At 38.8% G+C, this 17,258-nt stretch overlaps 1 protein-coding gene across 1 annotated transcript in view; it reads right to left on the reverse strand.

The window, feature by feature from the left end:
* Positions 1-6,046, reverse strand: part of crabp1a (cellular retinoic acid binding protein 1a) — a 38,513-nt gene extending 32,467 nt beyond the window's left edge. The window contains exon 1 of the mRNA XM_020923205.2: positions 5,754-6,046. Within this exon, the coding sequence (XP_020778864.1) occupies positions 5,754-5,823 (70 nt within the window). The 5' untranslated portion in view covers positions 5,824-6,046. The remainder of the gene's footprint in view (positions 1-5,753) is intronic.
* Between the last annotated feature and the right edge of the window lie 11,212 nt (positions 6,047-17,258).

A 17,258-nucleotide genomic window follows, 5' to 3' on the forward strand; every position in this document is an offset into this window, starting at 1 on the left:
CCATCAGCGGCTGGGCGATATGGAGCAAAAAATATATCTCAATATATTTTGCTGTATCTCGATATACAATATATATCTCGATATGTGTACAGGAAAAATAACCCCCCAAAATTACTGAAAAAAAAAAAAAAAAGCCAAATTCAACAAGTTTTTTTTTTTATTTAAGTGCGAGAGGTACGCAGTTCATGTAGAAACAAAGTGCTTCTGTATGCAAAAATAATAAATTAACTGTAAAATAATGGAAGAAATAATTTATATTTCTTTTTTTTCATTCAAAAATAAAACAACTCAACTCAAGCTCATCTTTGCATCAGCTCTGTTAACCGTACGATAACCAGAAACATGAGCTCCTTTAGCAGAGGAAGCTCGGGAGATTCTTAACCAGCGGTAAGGAGTTGTTAAGTATCCCACAATTCACTGCGCAGATCAAACCAAACTTTTCCAAACAGTATTGTACAAGTTCTACACTGCAGCAGATTATTAATTAAAATCTTCTCCATAAATAAACTTTACACCATATACAACATAACTACTATAAAGCCGCATCGGCCTAGCCTGATTCATCAGTCTGACCTCGCAGTGTTAGAATTTGTTCGCTTAACAGTAGACGGGTACTTTTTATCATTTAACAAAACGCTGCTATTTGGTTGTGATGTATGTAATGCGCCACTAATGGAGTTAACTGGTATATTAAGCTTTTCCCAAATCCCGTAGGAAGAAGGGCAATAATGTCTTTGCCTTTGATAAAATTCATTCTCTTTGTTCAGACTTTAAATCTTCGATCTTGGGGAATCGTTGCCAACACAGAATGTATGGTGCTTCACTGATTGGCTGGTGCCCGAACTCGCACTTCTGGGGTTCTTGCAAACCTTCTAGTGTATTCCGATTCCTGACCTTGTCACTGGAGAGAAATTAAATTGAGTGGAGGCACTAGATGACACCAGCCTGGCTAATATCAGCCCATGCGATATTTTAATGTGTTTAATGCAGCTTTGCACACATCCGTTTATGTTTTACAGAAATGAAACTTAAAACCACATGGCTCATTTGCATAAACTAAGCTGGAAAAAAACAGCTCACTTCTTGTGCCGTGCGATTGGGGCGAGCACAGAGAAGGCAAACAAGCAAAGCAGGGAAATCAGATTTAAATATTTAAGCATTATATGGATATATATACGATATGTCAGAATCCATTTTGTGTTTAAAAAATATCTCTATACATTAAATATCGAGATATCACTAACCCCTTATATATTTATATTATTGCTTTGACCTCTTGACAGTTAAGTATAAGTTTCAAGTTCAGACTATAAAGCCGTTTTAAAGACCCCCAAAAAATCTGTGAGATGTTGATGTGTTGGTGCACATGAAAATTCAACATTTTACACAAATGAACCTACTTTTCATGATTCAAAATGTTTAAAAAAAAGCGTGATTTAGGAGCATTTAGGGGCAGGGTATGGACGGACCATCTGTCAATCACACCATTTGAAAATGGGGTGACCACATCTTTGTAAACTATTGACTGAAGCATTGACTGATTTTTACTGTCTTAAAAAACGTGACAAACAGAACTAGTCCATTTAAAACCTTACGCATTCTGAGCATTCTAACTATTCACCGCAAAGCGTTTATAAGCACGAAGTTGTACTTTTGGCATAACAATAATGTTAACAACAATTTGCATGATGTTAACCGCACACTTCCTGGTTATTGGACAAAAAAACACTTCATAATCAGATGGCGAAAGTACGCAGCAGACTTATTTTGAACTCAAGAGCAAGACAAATGGGGTACAGCGCCTTTAACATTGTTGGTATGTAGTGACCCATTTAAAGTGGTCTAAATCTCACTCATCACAACCATCAGCGGAGCCTGTGGAGTTTTGAACGAGAGCGAGTCGAGTATGTTTCTCTTGGGTATTCCCGTGGCATCGCTAATCCATGCCCTACTTAAACGCTGTACAATGAATGCCACGGCCCCTCCTCCCCAAAAACTAACAATACCAGATTTGTTTTGGAGCGCAGTTTTGCATCACATCAATGTCCGCACATCTACTGTCACAAAAACATGAGATTTTCCCATGGGAAGAGAATTTTCGGTTAGTTTGGTTAGTTTGTTTTTTTTCATTTAAAGGTGCACTGTGTGACTTTTCTGGTGGATGGCCTGTCAAATGCTTTTCTCTGGAGATGTTATTGTTTTGAATGGAATGTTTCACAGTATGGCATTAAACCTTTCTGTCGTCATGGTGAGCAAACCAGACCAAGTTACAGGTCAGATCTGTTTTTTCTAGGTATTTTTCAGTTCCATTCTTCATTTTTTAAAAGCAGCTGTAATTGAATAAATGTAAAGTAGATCTGTTTAATATCAAACTGGAGCAATGACCTATCCATAGAAACAAGCAGGTGACGAACCCCCAACCAAAAAGTTACATAGTGCACCTGTAAACACTGGTTCGTTGCAGGTGATGTCATCAAAATTCCCTGAGGGGTGGAGCTAACTGGGGGCACTGCTCTGTCTGGAGCACTGTTACTCAAATCAAGCCCAATTTATGGTCATGCATCAAATCATCTGCGATACTTTGTGTAAGGGGTTAAAGGTGACGTAGACTCTCTGCGTTGCCTTCATGTGCACCTCAGAAATTTTGTAACTACGCATTGAACCGACACAGACAGCAAGGCAAAACGATGCAGACAAGAAGGGCTGTGATTGGTCTTCTCTACATCCCCTCTACATACTTTTCTTGTACTCCGCTTTCCCACTTCATTTTGTCTACACAAACGCAAACCTAGCCTCCTAGCGTTGTGGTGGTGAATTACATCACAGCCTATAGACCTCAGTGTAGATCCATAAATCAAAAACAATGGTGATAAGGTGACGGCGGCAGTGTGCATTGAATAGATGCAGAAATATAATAATTAGGCCTTTAGACTTTAATCTGTGTGCTGTTTTTACCATAGACTGTATATACTAGTAAATGGACATAACTAACCCACTCGCCGCCATGTTACACACAGGAAGTGAGCATGGACACGTTTCTGGCTCCATCGACTCTGGCTCCAATTCACTTTGTATTAAAAAAGCGTGGCCCCTCTTTCTGTAACTCCTTATTTTGGTCTTGAAATGTTCATATTCACCAACTTTACAAGATCCTGGTGTTTTTATTTTGCAATTTTGTCCATAAATCGATTTCTATTCGTAAAATGTAACTCAGCTCCTAAAACTACTTGCCTCAATGAGCTTCATTTGACTGGAACCAAACAACGTGGGTGACGTCACACTCCCTTAGTCCACTTCTTTATACTGTCTATGGTTTGAACACAATCTGACCATACATGATCATGACCGGAGCTACAACAGGCGAGCTGATTTGTGCTGAAGTCTCTCTCGAATAACATTACAACCACAACTTTTAAGATGGTAGAACTTATCAGGCTGTTTTGCGAATGTGTGCATTGTGTCACCATGGCAACAGCTGAACATTCCTCCATAGACTTACACGACGTTTCTCCCATCAACAAAAGCGTGCAAAAGTAGTCCCAGTAAAAGTAGTCCCGATCAAGACTAGCTTGAAATTTAGAGATGGGTCCCTGGACGCCGTACTGGGTCAAATGCAGAGGGCAAATTTCAAATACATTTCTAAATAGTTAAAATATTATATAAAATGCAATCTATTACACAAAATTACAAACTTACTGTCTTTGCCTCTCTTACTGATTTACTCTTATTGTACCACACATTATATTACACAAAATGACTGACATGTTTTAATGTTGTTACCTCATCACAAACACGCCTGGACTTGTGTTTTGCTTCATTCACATGTTTCAGTAACCCTCTTTCTGCTATGTTCCACCTTGTGATGTCGTGAAATGGTAGTTTTCAAGTTAACAGCTCCTTTTACCTTTCGTTCAGTAGAGATTGAAAATTCCAGGGCTGAAATTATCCAAATGATTCTAGTGAAGATGTATGGAGTTAAAAACAAAAGTGTTTTCTGTTTGAGAGAAGAACTCAGCCTAAATATTCAGGGTTTGTGTGTTTAACATGTGTGAATGAAACAAAATACAACTGCAGGTCTATTTGTGATGAGGAAAATAAGAAAATAGTGTAATATGGATGGACCCTTTAATTAGTCGACTAGTCAAATGATTATTTCGATGGTGCAAACTTTTAAAATCATTTTTTAACCAAATAAATATTGAAATGTGATGACTGAAAGCTTTTATGTAAAGCATATTCACAAATTAAATGTATTCGTAATAGATGAATCACGTAACTTTTCTAGTGAATGGTCTGTCAGTTTCATGTCTCCATGGTGATGATATTGCTTTGCCTGGACCGTTACACAGTATGCTGTTTTTTCTTCCGTCTATTTAATTACAGCAATTTTATTGCTCAAAAATACCTTGCAAAAATATGAATTCTTACTATTATATGAGCAAACTCGCCTCTCCATAGATCTTACCTGCATCTTGTCTCTATGGAAATAGCTTAGGTTTAGTGTCAAATATTGGGACATACCAGGTAAATCAATCCCCATGGAGACATGCAAGTGACAGACCTTCAAGCAGAAATATAATACATAATACAGTTTTAATGAAAATCAAAAATTGTTAATTAATAATACAAAATTTTATATATATATATATATATTATATTTTTTTTTGTTTTTGTTTTTGTTTGTTTGTTTGTTTTTTCTTGTGTTGTTTCCTCATCACAAACAGACCTGGAGTTGTGTTTTGTTTCATTCACACATTTAACACACAACCCCTGCATTTTTAGGCTATTTAGGTTCTTCTCTCAAACAGAAAACACTCTGTTCCACCTTGTGATGTCACATTGTAATACCAGAAGTGCTCCACTGTGTTTTTAAACTCCCCACACCTTCACTAGAATCATTTGGATCATTTTAGTCCTGGAATTTTTGCTCTCTACAGAACTAAAGGTAAAAGGAGCTGTTAACTTGAAAACTACTACATCATGGCATCACAAGGTGGAACAGAGCATTTTGAGCTTTGGAGATGTAGACAGAGTAATAATAAAGGATTACTCCAGGTATGTTTTTGAAGAGGCTTAAAGCTCACAAGAGTCAATTTTGCGTAGTATATACGTAGTATATAGACCTTTAAACAGTGCTGAAATGCCACTGTGTTTGCGTTTCAGAGTTCAGATAACACTTCCGATTATCAAAATCCAACTACAATCACATTTATTATCATTTAGTCATTATCCGATTAATCGCCACTGCCCTTAAAGCTCACAAGAGTCAATTTTGCATGGTATAGGACCTTTAAAAAGTGCTCAAATACCATTGTGGTTGTGTTTCAGAGTCCAGATAACACTTCCGATAATGAAAATCCAACTACAATCACATGTATTATCGATTAGTCCGCATTATTCGATTTATCGCAGCTGCCCTTAAAGCTACAAGAGTCAATTTTACGTAATATAGGACCTTTAAACAGTGCTGAAATGCCACTATGTTTGCGTTTCAGAGTCCAGATAACACTTCCGATTATCAAAATCCAACTACAATCACGTTCATTATCGATTAGTCTGCGTTATCCGATTAATCGCTGCTGCCCTATAGTACACACATCTCCTCAGCCCTTGGGAATGTCGTGAGTATCCGGAGATGCCATTCCAAAGCAGCTAGACAAGCTTTTGACTGTGACTCACGACGGCTCGCTGGCCTCACGCTGAGATACAAACCCACCTCCGAACAATAGAAGTCAAAAGAAGCCCAAACTCACCCAAGACCTTGAGGAGCTCGTCAAAATTTTCACTACTCTTCATCTTCCAGGTCCCGGAGAAGTTGGGCATGGTGGTCCCCGGTGTGAGCGTGTGCTGAGTGGAAAGCAGAAAAGCCGGTGGAGATGTGGGGGTTTGAGAGTCTGTAGCCTCCTCTCTTCCTCCTTCTGTGTGTGCGTTGGGTCCCTGGATCTGTCTCTCCTCTGCTCTGAGCTTACAACCCACTCTCTCTCTCTCTCCTCTCTCTCTTTCTCTTGTCTTTCCGTTCTCTCTCTCTCTGTGCACTCCATATAGAAAAGGACCCTCCCACTTTGAGACATATGCAACTCAATGCAACTCATGTTTCCCCCCTCGCTCTTTTCTCTCTTTGTATCTATTTTCTCTCTCCTCTCACTCTCTTTCTCTCTTTCAGTCTCTCTCTTGTCTCTTATGGTTCTCTATATCTCCTTTCTACCTCCCTCTCTTTTGCTCTCCAGTCTCTCTCTCTCACCTCTCTGTCTCTCCTCTCTCTTTCTCTCTCCTACCGCTCTCCTCACTTTCTCTCTTCTCTCCTCTCACTCTTCTCTTGCTCTCTCCTCTCTCTCTCCTATCTCTTTCCTCTCTTTTTCTCTCCTTTCTCTCTGTCTCTCTCTCTCCCCACTCTTCTGCTTCTCTTTCTTCTCTCTCTCTTGCTTCTCTTTCACTCTCTCTGCTCCTGTAGTATGTACTACTCTCTCCCCTCTCACTCTCCTTTCTATCTCCTTTCTCTCTCCTCTCTTTCTCTCCTCTCTCGCTCTTGCTTCTCTTTCACTCTCTCTCTCTCTCCTCTTTCTCCCCTCTCTCTCCTATCCCTCTCCTTTCATTCTTTCTCCTCTCTCTCTCTCTCTCTCTTTCTCCTTTTTCTCCACTCTCTTTCCACTCTCTCTCCTCTCTTTCTCTCTTCTTTCTCCTCTCCCTCTTGCTTCTTTTTCATTCTCTCTCTCCTCTCTCACCTATCTCTTTCCTCTCTTTGTCTTTCCTCTCTCTACTCTCTCTCTCTCTGTGCACTCTATATGGAAAAGGATCCTCCCACTTTGAGACAACTCAGTGCAACTCATGTACTAGTGTTTGCCCCCTCTCTCTCTTTTCTCTCTTTGTATCTGTCTTTTCTCTCTCCTCTCACTCTCTTACTCTCTTTCAGTCTATCTCTCGTCTCTTGCAGTTCTCTATAGCTCCTCTCTCTGTTCCTGTTGTGCACTCTCTCTGGATCAGGACCTTCCACTTTGAGATAATGCAGCTTGTGCACTCATGTTTGCTCTGATGTCATGTGGTAATACAGAAAGTGCTCCACTGTGTTTTTAAACTCTATAATGACATTATTTGGAATTATTTGGATAATTACTGGCTAATTACTACTACTACTACTGCTACTACTACTACTAGTGCTACTATACAACTCTGCTTCCCCTAGAGATGAAAACATTGTAGCACATAAAATATTCATTCATTTTCTATATTGCTGCTGTCCTTGAACTGAACTTGACTCTATAGGAGATCTGCTGGGAACACACCAGTGTGTTTCTCTATTTCTATAATGCAGCTAGAAAATCCTAAAGTCCTTAAATGCACCATCACTTTTACTTTACTGTTGGTAGTTTTGGGTAGAATCCTTATCATGGTATTAGCTGCTCGTGCATGTTTCGATAAATACAAAAACTTTAGTCATCAAAGTGAAATCAAAGAATAAATAAATGCATGAATGTAGTTTAAGAAAAAAAACAAAAAAAAAAAAAACAATGAAATGAATCAAATGAAACTCACCAAGGCTAGCAGTTATGGGGTGAAAGAGGGAGCTTGTCTGTTATTTAGGTTCATATATTGATCATATTGATGGAAAAAAAGTGAAATAAAAACCCCAGGATCATGTAGAGCGGGTTGATGGTTGATATGAACAGGAGCCTGACATCAGCAGTTACAGAGAGAGAGGCGACGTTTTTTCAATATGTATACAGCCTGTGGTGAAAGCAAGCTGATGTAAATCATGAATAATGTAATGTAGTTTGTCTTTATTTAGATATTCAGCCAATGTAGACATGTAGAAAAAACAAGACATTACTCCTTCTCAAGCTCTTTTCTCTTTTAGCCTGTACTCTTTCCAGTTTTTTCCACACAAAAAAAAAAAAAAAAAAAAAAAACATGCTGTGAACCTTCAGTTGTTGGGGCGGCAGTGGTCCAAGTCAGACTGACTGAAACGCGGCTGCTAATTGGCGCCATTGGTCCCTCCGACCACCATCACTCATGCAGACATCACTTTCATACTTACATTTAAGGTGAGAGGATCAAAATCCACTCAGAGCAACCAAGTAAGTTCTATCTTTGTGTCCTTAGGCAAGACACTTTACCCAAATATGAATGTGGTATATGAGTGAGTGTTGGTGGTGGTCACTGAGGGTGATGGTACAGATTGGTAGCCTTGCTTCCATCAGTTTGCCCCAGGGCAGCTGTGGTTACAATAGTAACTTACCACAAGAGTGGTGTGTGTGTGTGGACATGGGTTTGAGTGACACACTGAAACAGCAAATACATCATTAAACAATGTACAGTGCAAATGGAATTTTTACTTTTTTTTTTTATTGTAAAAAGTTGTGTATTGAGTGTGACTCTTCCTTTTGTGTAGTGTTGGATGTAACATCAAACAGCTGTTCCCCTCCACTGTTCCATGTAAAATAAATATGCTTTTGTTTCTGCCTGGTTTTTGTCACTTTTGTCTGTCATTTTTTGTAGTATTAATTTTAAAAATGTTTACTCTGTGTAACAAAATGCTCAAATCAAATTTAATGAAAACACGATTGTCGCAGAGATTTACATTTATGCTCAGCTGTTCTGAAGGCTATGTCAAAAACCATAAAGGTGAAGAGCGGGTGTGCAGCAGAACGACACTTCATTAATACACTCGTGTGTGTTTTAGGTTGCTTTCCAAACCTCTTGAGCTTAAGGAGGTCTGAGCGCTCCAACAAAAATGCTTTTGGGGAAAATAAAAAGCGTGGTTCAGAGTAGGACAGAGACTTGAACTGGTAGAGTCCTTGAGTTTGGAGTGCACTGCTCCCATTAGAACTGTGTTTACTGTTAATTGATTTTAATGGGCTTTTGGGGTTTGGAGTTTGTGCGTCTGAGTGAGTGTGCTGGAGTCTATCCAAAACAACAGCCAAAAGACATGCAAATAAACACATTCATTCAGTTGTTTAAAGGAGTTCTAGCTGATTTTTACTCTCTTAAACTTGTGAATTGTCCCAAGTTATTCCTTACTTATCTTGGTGAATAATTAGAATGCTCTTAACAAACAACATAAAAATGAGTTTATAAGCGCTGTTCACAACTCTCAGACAGCACACCTTTTGCTCAAATATGTGGAAAAATCAGGTACAGGCTGATTTGTCTTTAGTTGGATGAAGAGGAAGTGTTAATTATACTGTAAGCCAAAAGACCTCCACAAATGTGACACAATTAAAGACCACCTCACCATATTTATTGTTTTATTTTCATTTTACTTTTCTATCATTTCTCTGGAGTTGTGTTTTGTTTCATTCACACATGTTTAACACACTAACCCTGCAGATTTAGGCTGTGTTCTTCTCCCAGACAGAAAAAACAAAACAAAAACACTCTGTTCCACCCTGTGATGTCATGTGGTAATACAAAAAGAGCTCCACTGTGTTTTTAAACTTCATACACCCTCACTAGAATTTTTTGAACAAGCTGAACAAAACATAAAAACACTACATGACATCACAAGGTGGGACAGAGCTTTTTGAGCTTTGGAGATGTAGACAGACTAATATTATACGGTTACTAAATAAAACCACAACTCCATAGAAAAGTTACGCATCAATTCTGTGGAAAAGCAACTCTTCTCATAAGAAATAATAATAAAGTTTTCAAGACAGTCTCGATCTTGTCCTTTTCTTGGAGGTGCTTGGTCTCAATCTTGTCTCAGTCTTGAAGGTGCCTGGACTCGATCTTGTCTTGGTCTTGAAGGTGCTTGATCTCGATCTTGTCTCGGTTTTGAAGGTGCTTGATCTCGATCTTGTTTCGGTCTTGAAGGTGCCTGGAATCGGTCTTGTCTCGGTCTTGAAGGCGCTTGGAGTCGATCTTGTCTCGGTCTTGAAGGCACTTGGACTAGATCTTGTCTTGGGTCCTGAAGACACTTGGACTAGATCTTGTCTCGGTCCTCAAGATGTTTGGACTCGGTCTTGTCTCGGTCTTGAAGGCGATTGGACTAGATCTTGTCTCGGTCCTGAAGGTGCTTGGACTCGATATTGTCTCGGTCCTGAAGGTGTTTGGACTCGGTCTTGTATTGGTCTTGAAGGCGCTTGGACTCGGTCTTGTCTCGGTCTTGAAGACGCTTGGACTCAATCTTGTCTCGGTCCTGAAGGCACTTGGACTAGATCTTGTCTCGGTCTTGAAGGTGCTTGGACTCGGTCTTGGCTCGGTCCTGAAGGTGCTTGGACTCGATATTGTCTCGGTCTTGAAGAAGGTTTTGGTCTTGACAACAATACTACTAACTACTGTATATATAAAAGATGACAAAATCAAAATGACGATCTTCTATGGGGATGTAACAGTAACCAAAATAACCAATAGTTTAAAAAAAAAAACAGAGGGAACTACATAGACCATGATCCTTTGCTCCGTTTCAGTGTAGACTACATGAAGAAATAACAGTTCTAAATTTTAAATCACATTTTTTGGGGTTAAGTCTTGTCAAGGCATTTTAAGAGGAAAAAGGAGCATACTCACGGTTTTGTTAGTCAAAAATGAAAACAATAATGATGAAAACGTGATGAAAACAATCAAAATAAATAAGTCTGAAATCTAAAATTACAGAAATATTATAATAAGGCTTTAAAGTAGTGACCTGAAATGTTGTTAACAATGGAACGTAGTGACCTAAAATATAGTTAATAATGGAAAAAATATAGGTAATCCTTAAAACAAAGACAAATCTTAATGTATAAAAACATAATTCAGTACACAAAAAAAGAAATCCACTGTTATCGTTACATCATTGGCGATCTATAGGCTCTCTGGATCCAGCACGCACACTTGTATAAGCCCGTATCCTCGCGTGCTTAGGGTTCCTCTGCTCATGTTTGTGCAAATTAGCTTCGATGACAACAGAAGCATGTCCTGATTTCATGCAGTCACTTCATTTAACCTGAAAATACATACGCCCGGCTCAGAATAGCATCCATTATGAAGGCCCAGAGCAGTCACTTTAAATCCTCATGTGAACCTATGGAGGGAGACGTGGTGCGTACTGAGGCATGCGTGTGCGATGGGGAAGCAGTGAAGCAGCCGTTTATACCGCATATGTGTCTTTCTTCATTTGAAATTAATAATGAATCAAAGCTTGTGTTTAATTAAAAGAGACTGTAGAGGAAGTGGTGTTAAGATTTTCCTACTAATCAACTTATAAAGCATGTTATAATGTTGTTTCTTCATCACAAACAAACTGGAGTTGTGTTTTTTTGTTTCATTCACATATGTTTAACACACAAACCCTACAGATTTAGTCAGTTAGGCTGTGTTATTCTGAACTGAAAGCACTCTGCTCCACCTTGTGATGTCATGTGGTAATACAAGAAGTGCTACACTGTTTTTGAACTTCATGTGACAATTTCAGACCCCGGAATTGACAATCTCTGCTGAAGTAAAGGTAAAAGACAGACAGTTTAATAATAAATGGTGACTCAAGCGTGTGTGAATGAAACAAAACACAAGTCCAGATATTGTTTTTGAGGAGGTAATGACTTTCTAACATGGAGCTCTTGTGAGCTCTAATAACTTTAGAGCTCACAAGAGTTAATTTTGTGTGATTTAAGACCTTTAATGGAACTGTAGTCACCCTAAACCTTACAATCACAACTGAACCTGCACAGCAAAAAGTGGAGCATTAAAACTGACTGTCACAGAATCAATTCCAACATTTTCTCAGGGTTTATATGAGTCCAATTTGTTCTAGAGTTAATTTAACTTTTGGAAACATTAATTAAGTAACACTGGACCAAAATTCAAGTAAAAATGAACAAATATAGACACATCCTCACATCCACACCAATAAAAAAAAACATTTAATAAATAAAATAAATAGATTATTGCACTGAGTCCCTTCAGGCCTTTTATCTGTGCCTGTGCCCCTGGAACACGTCCACTGCTCGTGGATAGAAGCTGTTGCACAGCCTGTTTGTGCAAGTGAGGGGAGTTTTAAGTCTTTCTGAGGGGAGAGTGTAGAAGAGGCAGTTCCCAGGGTGTGTAGGGTCCTGCAGAATAATGGAGGCCCGTGTGGAGACTTGAAGAGTAGATGGTGGCTAGGTTCGGGAGTGTGGAGTCCACCACCTTTTCAGCTGTTCGTACCACTTGCTGCAGGTCCTTCTTTTCAGCAGCTATGCAGGCTCCTTACCATGATGTGCAGCAGTGTGCCAGAACGCTTTCAATGGTGCACCAGTTGGTTAACAGCTTCTGGGAGAGCTCGTTCTGGCGGAGTGTTCATAGAAACAACTGTCTCTGCTGGGCACACCTTATAATGCTGATGGTGTTTAGGCTCCAGGTCAGATCCTCACACCCAGGAACTTAAAGTTGGAGACCCTCTCTACCTCCTCTCCGTTGATGCAGAAGCCATTGTGATGGTGAATGCTTTTGTTTTTCCTAAAATCAATTATGCTTTCTTTCGTTTTCTTTGTATTTAAGTGCAGGTCGTTGTCTTTGCACCTTTGCATTAATGTTTTGAGAGCAAACGGATAACACTTCGTAGAGTTATCCAGATTTTTTAGGTAAACAACACACAGAGGTGTTTTATTTTTACACTTTATTTTAGTTGATTTAAGATGAAATTATGTACAAAACTGGTTCAAACCGGTCTTTTCTTGCAAGAATTTGAAGCAGTGGGAGGTGCCAAATTAACACTAAGGGAAGTTGAATGAACACAGTGGAAGTCAGTCAGGGGCGGACTGACAATCTGTATGTACGTTCTGTAAAAGTCCAGAACGGCCGCATGGTCCTCAGTTTTGATCTTGAGACAAATTTTGCGGACCTCAAGTTTTAATGTAGGCCGAATGGTGGGGGGAAAAGTCCAGGGCCATTTTTTGGTCCCAGTCCACCGTTGAATTAACTTCAACCATATTAACTCAAATAACCCCAACTCGCACCCCCATAAACTTAAACTTTAACATTTAATACATTTTTTGTGTTAAAAACAACACTGAAATATTTTACCCTGAAATTTTAACTCTCTATTTTTTGCTGTGTGTGTATTTCCAGAGCCTTAACTTACAAATAGAGGACACATAAGTTTGTCTCATCCTCAGTATATGAACAGGCCTCATGTGAAAGCTCAGAACCTCCAGAATTCCCTCCCTGAGCTCCAGAGGCTGCACTAGCACTGAGTCAGGATTGGATGCAGGTTCTGAGGTTTAGGTAGAGACGATTCAGATCAGAGAGAGACATTTTAGGTTAATGCAAATGGATTTCAGCACCATAAACAACTTGGCCATCATACTCATTATAGTTTTTGTCCAATGCATTTTTGTAGTTAAGAATATTTCAGCATTTTAATTGTTATCAGTGAAATCTAGATTTAATTTGAGTATAAAATTAAAAATCATAATCTGATATGGTTCCTTTAAATCAGTGTTTCCCAAACTTTTTTCTGGGGACTCATATTTTAAAAGTTACAAACCTTCATGACCGAAGTCAATAGACATTATTCATAAATCACAAAGTAAACATGGATTTGACCATTATTGAACATTAACAAGGATATTTTATTGTTGACTGAGTGATCATGTCTCTCTGACCAATTAGTATTACGCAGGTTTTAAACAATGAAAAACAGTCATTGTCATTGCCATAAGTTGCTTATCTGGGTATTAATGTAGTAAAATGTTGTTGAAAATTTCTTTGTCTTTTCAACATTCAATTGAACCCGTGTTACGTCCCCTTTGCTAGGGGAGAAAGGAAAGTAACAATAAAACCTGTATGTTTAAGGTTTAACTAAAAATTATGCATTTATTTTTTACAGTGTAGGGAAAGAACAAAAAAAAAAAAAACAGGAATTTGAGGAGAAAATAAATGGGAATTAAACAAAATAATCCAATAAACTAAGGAGCTCTAACTAAGTACAATGTAACAAATCTAACTCAAGTTGTACTGCAAACAAAAAGGTGTCTCAAAAAACTAACAGAGGCAATAGCCGGCAACAAAACACAAAAAGAGACACCCAAAAGAATCAAACAAAAAGGGCGAGCTGGCCGCAGTGATCCAGCCGCGTGGACTGGTGGGAGCGGAGGGGTGACCGGCCAGTCGTCGACACGCTGCCACGCCAGCCTCCGTCCGGCGTCTGGCACTCCCATGCATCCGGGTCCAGGGCTCGCGGACCAAGCGCATCATGCACACACAAAAGCAAATACAGAAGAACGGGAGCACTCTAAACAAATATCAAAGGGCCGAGGCCCGTAACAACCAGCAATAAAATAAGATTAGAAATTACACAAAACATGTCTTAACATTTCAACATATCTAGTGCAGACCTACATGCAGATTGTGACAAGGCTACCCCAAAAAAATCTCTTGCGACTCACCTGAGGGCCGCAACCCAGTCTTTGGGAAACCATGCATTAAAGGGCCCATATTACACTATTTTCTGATCTATATCATGTTTCCTCCTCACAAACAGACCTGTCATTGTGTTTTGTTTCATTCACACATGTTTAACACACAAACCCTGAATATTAAAAGGAAGCTAATTTGAAAACTACTACATGACATCACAAGATGGAACAGAGCATTTTGAGTTTTGGAGATGAAGACAGACCAATAACGCAGGATTACTCAAACATGTGAATGAAACAGAACACAACTCCAGGTCTGTTTTTGAGGATGTAGCGACATTCTAACACAACTACAATCTCACAATAGTTAATTTGCATAATACAGGACCTTTACACTGGAAAAAAACAAAACAAAACAATATCTTGCTAAACCTAAATTAAACAGTTCTGTTTGACTGTGCATATAACTCAAAGGTTTTCAGTCTGCACTTTTCTCTGTAATTTATGTCTCTCTTTTTTTATTTTAATCTTTATGATTTTTTTTATGTTTTGTTTTGTTTTTATTGTGATTTTAATGTATTTCTTATTCTTGTGCCATACAAATAAACTTATTTATTTATTTTATTTATTTATTTATATATAAGGGAAGCCCCTTGAGATGTAGCATCTCGTTTGCGAGGGGGTCCTAATACATTAACAAAAGCAGCATTTACAGATTTACAGATTTTTACCAACTTGTCTTGCCTAAATTAAGAACATTTGACTTTTTCTGAGTAGATTCAACGTGACAAGTCAAAATATCTACCAGTAGAATAAGTCTGTTTTTCTTAATTCAAGCAATTAGATTTAGTTTCTTATTTTAAGTGCAAAAAGTTGATGTATTTCTTATTTTAAGTGTAGCAAGATGTATTATTCATATTTTAAGTACAAAAGATCTAGTTCGGCTGGCAGATCATTTTACTTTTCAAGTGAAATTTACTCAAATCATGATAAAACTTTCTTAATTCAAGTCATCTTAACCTTGCTAGATTTAGTTTTTTTGCAGTGTAATAGTATAAAATGTTATATATTGAACCTTTAACCTTTTAATACACACAACTGGGGTCATTCCTAAAGCTTATGGTTCAGTAAGTCTCTCTCTTCTCTCTCCTCTCTGTCCTCCTGGTGCTTTTCGGAACGATGCTTTTGAAACCTCACCCCATCGGCTCATGTGTCTTATAGGGAATGGTCTGGTGCAGCTGTCAAAATATTTTCATTTTTTCCCCCTTACTGTTTCACACGTCTTCGAACAAGAGGAGGTCTCACTCTGAGGCTCTGGTATTCAGTACAGCTCTGGCAACAGCACCCAGAGGTTACACTAAACATAATGTTGGTTTAGTGGGTCGGGGTTGGAAGCGCGTGCAAAAAAAAGTGTGTGAAAATGCTCTAATTATTACAATTGTTATGTTACAGCATGTTTCTTGTGCACCAAGGAGATATTGGTGGACTTCCGCAGACGCCACTCTACTGCCCCCTCAGTGAACATCCAGGGAAGGGACATTGAGAGAGTAGACTCATATAAGTACCTGGGTGTTCATCTGAACAATAAACTGGACTGGACTCACAACACAGACGCCTTCTATGACTCTGTGGTGGCATCAGCCATCCTGTACGGTGTGGTCTGCTGGAGCAGCAGCATCACAGAGAGGGAGAGGAAGAAGCTGGACAAGGTCATCAAGAAGTCCAGCTCTGTCCTGGGCTGTCCTCTGGACTCAGTGCAGGAGGTGGGGGACAGGAGGGTCCTGACTAAGGTCATCTCTATGCTGGGCCATGAGTCTCACCCCCTGCAGGACGCTCTGTCTGCTCTGGAGAGCAGCTTCAGTGACAGACTGATTCACGCTTGCTGTGTGAAGGAGAGGTTTCGCAGGTCTTTCCTTCCTGCTACTGTCAGACTTTACAACAAACACTGAACATGTACCAGTCAATCATAACCATGTGCAATTATTTTTAAGTCTATTTTTTTAATTATTTTTAAGCTATTATTTATTATCTGTTTTATTGTATGTTACCTTTTCCTGCTGTTCTGAAATTGCGCATTGCAACACTGGAATTTCCCCACTGTGGGACTAATAAAGGCATCTTATCTTATTTCGGACAAAAAATTGGCTCCATCCATAGACTGAATATATATAGATAACACGCCAGCCGCCGTGTTCCAAACATGGGTGCACTTTCAGTGTCCTGTCGAAATGGGCTGCCCCATCGAAATTAGTTCCCTGCAGCCTAAATCAACAGTGACGTCCATCGATCCACGCTATCCCGTTGAAATAACCTGCCCAGTTTTACAACACTTTTTTTTGGATTAGAGACAAGTTTGATGCTGTTTGCTCAAGGTGATCACACTTTATACCTTAATTATGTCAAATTTCAACTCATTTATATGAATATCATGCGTAGGTAGTTCATTTGGACAGTTGTATTCTTCTCAAAAAGGGCTCTGACTAAAGGTAGCACACACCGACAGGACAATTTAGCCATCGAATAATGCTCCCACTGTAGAATCACTGTTATTTACTCATTTATATGAATTTGGGTAGAGGAGCTAATTTTGACCAGCCTATATCTTCTATCAAATAAGGCTCCTACTATATAAGAGGAAGAAATGACTGGAAACACTCAAATCTTTATATTAAATAGCATTAAATATATAAGATTTATATATTATTATGTTATTATATCATACTGTGATGAGTGAGCTACTGTGTCCAAATAATTTCCCTCGTGGATCATTTAAGTCTGTCTAAGTCTAAGTCTATTATTTGGTATGTAGAAGTAAATGAAGACACTGATATAAAAAAGTTGGGCAAAAAACTGTATTGCATAAAAATAATATAGTATTCTTTTCTGGTGTACATTTTTTTTCACGAAGAACCACAGGTATGATTATTTATTAAAAATGGGCTT

This window comes from Boleophthalmus pectinirostris, unplaced genomic scaffold (genome assembly GCF_026225935.1).
Source record: "Boleophthalmus pectinirostris isolate CB_2022bp ecotype Guang Dong unplaced genomic scaffold, ASM2622593v1 HiC_scaffold_2, whole genome shotgun sequence".
Lineage (NCBI taxonomy): Eukaryota > Metazoa > Chordata > Actinopteri > Gobiiformes > Gobiidae > Boleophthalmus > Boleophthalmus pectinirostris.